We start from the raw sequence: 6,000 nt of genomic DNA on the forward strand, positions 1-6,000 counted from the left end.
TCCAAAAAGACGAATATTCATTAAAACAGTTAAATTTTCAACAAAATAGTTGAATTTTCAAGAAGAATTGGGAATCTTTAACAAACAAAAATAATTTTTAACAAAGACGTTCTACTTTTAAATGAGTAGTTGAGTTTTCAACCAATGAAGATGAATTCTCAATAAAAAATATAATAGTTTATTTTTGTTGATTTTAAAATTCGAAAAGATCAATTTCCAACCAAAGAATTGAAATTTCATTCAAAAGAGACCATTTTTCGACGAGATGGTTGAATTTGTATCCAAATAGTTGAATTTTGTAGTTAAAAAGACGACGTTGATGAATGATTTTTAACGGAAAGTTGTATTTTCAACCTGGAAAGATTTTCTTGTTAAGAGAGACAAAATTTCAAGCGAATTGTTAAATTTTTAAACCAAAAGGGCGAATTCTGTAAAAAAACAGTTAAATATTCAACTAAAAAATATGAATATTCAACTAAAAAGTTAATTTTCAAAAAAGGCATGAACTTTGAGGCCAAAATGGTGAATTTTTAAACCAAAAAGATGAATTTTCTGAAAAACAGTTCAATTTTATTCCCATAAATAGAATTGTTATGTATTTGGAGTCGAAAAAAATTGATTTTTAATCAACAGCATTAATTTTCTACAAAAAAGGTGAAATTTACAACAAACTACTTACATTTATAGCCAAATATATAAATTTACAATAAAATACATAGATTTTTAACTAAAAACCATGAGTTTTCAACCAATAATAGAATAGGTAAATTTTCAGTCAAAAAATTATTTTTTTAACGAAAAAAGTACGAATTTACAACGAAATAGTTAAGTTTTCAACAAAGCAGTTCAACTTTCAACCTTAAAGTTAAATTTTTAATCAAGAAGATAAATTTTATATAAAAAATATGAATTTACAACAAAATGTATAAATTTTCAACGAAATTATTGAATTTTCAACTAAAATTCATCAGTTTACAACCCACAATGCAATAGTGAACTCAGCAGTGGAAAAAATTTAATTTCAACCAAAAAAAAATGAATTTTTAAATAAAAAGTTCATTTTTAACTAAGTAGTTGAATTTTCTATTAAAATAATAGATTTTTCAATTCAAAGTGAAGCATTTTTAGGCGAAAAAAAGGTTAAAAAATGATTGTAACATCAAGAAGAATGATATTCTTTGAAAAAAATACAAATTTACAACGAAATATGTAAATTTTTAAACAATAAAATAGTTCAATTTTCGGTTTAAAAAATTACTTTTCATCCACATTGTTGAATTTTCAACTTAAAACTCTCAATTTTCAATCAATAATAAAATAGTTAAAATTTCAGTGAAAAAAATTGATTTTTAAACTACTGACTCTACTTTCAACCAAGCAGCTACAATTTTATTCAAGAAAAATAATATTCTACCCAAAAATACAAAGCAACAGAAAATATATATTTTCAACTAAAAACTGTCAATTTTTAAGCAATAATGAAATATTCAAATTTGCAGTAAAAAATTGTTAATAAAATAGTCAAATCTTGAACAAAATAATAGAATTTTCAACCGAAGAAGATGAATTCTTAGTGCAAAATTAAATAGTTTAAAATAAAAAAAAGCAATTTTCAACAAGATAATTAAATTTTGTATAAAAAAGATAGGCCTTCAATTAACCAAATTCATTTTCAACAAAGTAATTCAACTTTTAACCAAGCAGTTAAATTATTAATCAAGAAAAATAATATTCTACCCAAAAATACAAAACAACAGAATTCTATTTCTGATCAATTTATACAGTTTTCTATTCGTTTTTATATCAAAATAACTCCCCTGAAATATTTTTGCAACACATTTATTTTTTCAAAAGTTATTAACAATTAAAGTTCTTGATCATTTTTTTCAAAAATGAATTACTCGCGAACGGTTAATTGAAATTCAATAATTGAGTTATGAAAAATTTTGTTATGAAGTATACTTTACGCTAAAAAATTGTTCGTTAATAAAAAACATTTTTTATTGTTGAAATAATCGTATGTTTTAAACGCTTGAATATTAATAAAACTTCTCCGCCTGTGAAAGAATTCTTCCACGTGCCAATAGATTCTACAATCTCTTCCAAAAATTTTGGTGACAAAAAAAGTTTGTATTTTGCAGTAGTTCAAAGGTTATTGGTTTTTTGGTGTCAAAACATTCAACCTAGTAGTTGAATTTTTAACCAAAAAAGTGGAATTTAAAATTTTAAAAATTTAGTAGTTGGTATTTAAATGAAAAATCTCCGTTATTTTAAATACCAACTAAATTTTTTTTTATTAAAAACTCATCTTTTTTGGTTTGAAATTTAACTACTAGGTTGAATGTTTGAACCGATTTGTTAAAAGAATACTTTTTTGGTAGAAAAATAATCTTCTTGGTTAAAAATTTCACAATACTTTGTTGAAGATTAAACTATTTTATTAAAAATTCAGTTTTTGTGTTGAAGCTTCATTAGTTCAGTTAAAAATTGATCTTTTTGTTGGAAAAATTAACTTTTTGATTGAAAATCATTTTTTTTAATTAAAAACTAATTTTTTCAATTATAATTTTATTATTCAATTTTTTTTTAAATTTACATGGTTTGATTGAAAATTCAAAAAATTGATTGAATACTTAACTACTCTCTAAAAAACAATATTTTTGGTTGCAGATTCATTTCTTTGGCTGAAAATTTATCTATGCTTAATTGAAAATTAAACCACCTTATTCTTTTTTAGTATAAAATTAATCTTCTTGGTTGAAAATTAATTTTTTTTTTATCAGAAAATAACAATACCTGGTAGAAAGTTGAACCGCTTGATTAAAAATGCATTTTTTAAATGAAAATTTATCATTTAATTTAAAAATCGTTTCATATTGTACTAAATATGATACCCACAATAATTTTATTCGAAATAATTTATTACCAAATTGTTCCCCTATTTTTGGCTTAAAGTTAATCTACTTTATTAAAAAAATCTTTCTGTTTTAAAGGATGCTTCATTCTTTTAAGCTAAAATTCATCTATTTTGTGGAAAAGTGAACTATTTTAATAATATTATTTTTTTTTTAAATTAATCTTTTTAACTGAAAATTTAATCATTCAACTTTGGGTTGAAAATCGATTTTTTTAGTTAATAATGAATCCATTTCGTTGAAAATTAATCTTCTTGGCTGAAAATTAATCTTTTTGATTAAAAAATTAAGCAACTATTAATTAATTTTCAATTGTTTAAATCAACCGATTATTTAAACAATAAAAAATGTTTTTTACTATCGAACAATTTTTTAGCGTAAAATATACTTCGTAACAAAAATTTTCATAACTCAATTATTGAATTTCGATCAAAAGTTCGGGAGTAATCAATTTTTGAAAAAAATGATCAAGAACTTTGATTGTCAATAACTGTTAAAATAATTAATTTTTTGCAAAAATATTTTTAGTGAAGTTATTTTAATATAAAAGCGAATCGAAACCTGTATAAATTGATTGAAAATAGAACTATCGATTGAAAAGTGGCACACTCGAGATATTTTGACGCATACATTTTTAACTAAAAACCATAAATTTTCAACCAATAATGAAATAGTTAAATTTTCAGTAGAAAAAAATACGTTTGAACAGAAAAAATTAATTGTTAACAAATTAGTCAAGTCTTCAACAAAATAGTTACAATTTTTAACAAAAAATAGTTAAATTTTCAGTTAAATAATTATTTTCAAACCAAAAAAAGAACGAATTTTCTACAAAATAGTTAAATATTCAACCACGTAGTTGATTTTTTTGTACCAAAAGAGATAAATTTGGAATGAAAAATATAATGTTAGACTTTTTAATAAAAGATAAGTAACTTCTATCGAAAATATTGGGATTTTCTTATTAGGTTCTGTTAATTCAGTTCAAATTTAAGTGAAAAAGACGACAAAAGGGGGAATTTTCGTGAAAATAGGAAAACTGGTCAAATGAAATCATTAATTTTCATATTTTTAAGCATTTCACAAAAGTGTTATTTGTATTTTCTATGTGTGATATTGTATTATTTTTTAATTAACAAGTGTATTATTATTTATTTAATTTTTAAGAAGAAAAAATGTTATTTTACGTATAACAAAATGTAAATAGATGGAATATATCAAATTATAATACTTTAAAAAATGACAAAAAAATTAAAAAAAGATGAGAAAAAGAGTGACAAAAAAGTGTAAAAAAAGACGCAATATTCGTGAATGCGTATAAATTCAATTTTTAAGGAGAAAAAAATGTTTTCGTCTTTTACGTCTGAGAAAATGTTAAATAATAAATAAATATAGGGAGAACTTAATTTCCATCGTTAAATGAATTTTTACCATTAGTATGGAAGATGTCGATATTATTAGGTTCTGTCTATATTTATTTACAAAATATTATTTATTTACTTCTTTACTATTATTTATTTTTTTATTTAATTTAATCCTTTTAAATTCGTTAACTCTTGACCCTGACAGATACAGTTTTTGAACGGCCCTTTAAACGTATTTGAAATTTAAACTAGTTCCTTTTTTAAATAACTCTGCCAACTTTTGATTATTCTGATAATATTTTTGTATTTCAACAGAAACCAAAAACCCACTAACTTTAAGAGCGCACCAATTAAAGCAGGATTTTTTTACTGTTGAGGCGTTGAATGAAATTTGCAACAGGCTCGTAACGCACTATTTTGTACTGACACCTTCCGATCTCGAACTATGGGACTCGGATCCTGAAAATTTCGGTGAGCATTACAATTTAGAAAAACCGGTGCTACGTACATTCAAGAAGGGTGCGTTTATTATATTTATTCAGCTTCTTATTTCTTCAGCACTGCACTTTTTTATATAATTAAATCAAATTGTTCCTCTTTTTATCCGAATTTAGACTAGAAATGTTTTTTTTTTTACAGTTGTAGACGATGGAGGGGAATCATGGAAATACAGCTTAAGGGTAAATATTTTTTCTTTCAGTATTTTTACCCTCGTATTAAGAATTGAATGAAAATTTGGTTGCAATTTTTCCAGCCGTGTACAGAATCAGTTTTTCTGGCAATCTTTCATCAATTCAGAGAAGTTCTTTCTGCAGTTTTAGTCGATTTAATGCAAAGACATCACCAGCTTGTGGATCCGAATGATTTACATGCGATTTTGATGAAAGATGCTGTTTATAATGCAGTTGGCCTTGCAGCTTTTGATTTATACGATGAGGTAGAATAAATTGTCACGGAAATTAATTAATTGAAAGTAATTAATTTGATTAATTTTCTTCTCAGGTTAATTTTGATCAGTGGTTTTCGACAACCCTGAAAGAAGAACTCAAAATAAAGACGAATAACTACAGAATTATCAGGAGAAGAGTTTGTTGGCTCATCGGTAGATGGACAGGTAAATTTTCAATTTAAACTCTATAAATTAATTTTATTTGAATAATTTTTAGTTTATATACATATATATATTTTAATTTCTAAATATTTTTAAAATAAAAAAAATTAATTTTTAACCAATAATGGATTCGTCCAATTTTCTTTAAGGATAATTAATTTTTAATTTTAAAAACACAATTTTTTGCAAAACAATTTAATTTCTTACAAAATAGTTGATTTTTCTACCAAATTGTTAAATTTTCAAGTCAAAAAGACGAAGTTTCTACAAAACAGTTGAGTTTTGAATCCTATAATATGAATTATTAACAAAAAAGTTAAATTTCAACCAATTAGTTGAATTTTCAAGAAATAATTAAATGATTAGTAAAAAACAAGAATTTTTAATATGAAAAAAATGAATTTTCAACTAAGATTATGAATTTTCACCCCAAAAGATAAAGCTTTGATAAAAGTGGTTGCAATTTAACCAAGGAGTTGAATTTCAAACTTACAAAAAAAGAATGTTGTAGTAAAAAATGTTATCTTTCATATTTCAACAATAAAGAACTTAATTTGAAATAAAAAACATTTGGATTTAACCAAATTAATTTTTTCCAAAATACTTGAAA

At 23.5% G+C, this 6,000-nt stretch overlaps 1 protein-coding gene across 5 annotated transcripts in view; it reads left to right on the plus strand.

Moving 5' to 3' along the window:
* LOC117181932 (importin-11) overlaps positions 1-6,000 on the plus strand; it is a 69,156-nt gene that overhangs the window by 17,561 nt on the left and 45,595 nt on the right. For 4 of the 5 annotated variants that reach the window (XM_033374955.1, XM_033374953.1, XM_033374954.1 and 1 more), the window contains exons 7-10: positions 4,595-4,798; positions 4,919-4,959; positions 5,034-5,216; positions 5,282-5,393. In XM_033374955.1, the coding sequence (XP_033230846.1) occupies positions 4,595-4,798; positions 4,919-4,959; positions 5,034-5,216; positions 5,282-5,393 (540 nt within the window). The remainder of the gene's footprint in view (positions 1-4,594; positions 4,799-4,918; positions 4,960-5,033; positions 5,217-5,281; positions 5,394-6,000) is intronic. The other variant, XM_033374957.1, reaches the window with a different exon arrangement.

This window comes from Belonocnema kinseyi, chromosome 10 (assembly GCF_010883055.1).
Source record: "Belonocnema kinseyi isolate 2016_QV_RU_SX_M_011 chromosome 10, B_treatae_v1, whole genome shotgun sequence".
Classification (NCBI taxonomy): Eukaryota; Metazoa; Arthropoda; class Insecta; order Hymenoptera; family Cynipidae; genus Belonocnema; species Belonocnema kinseyi.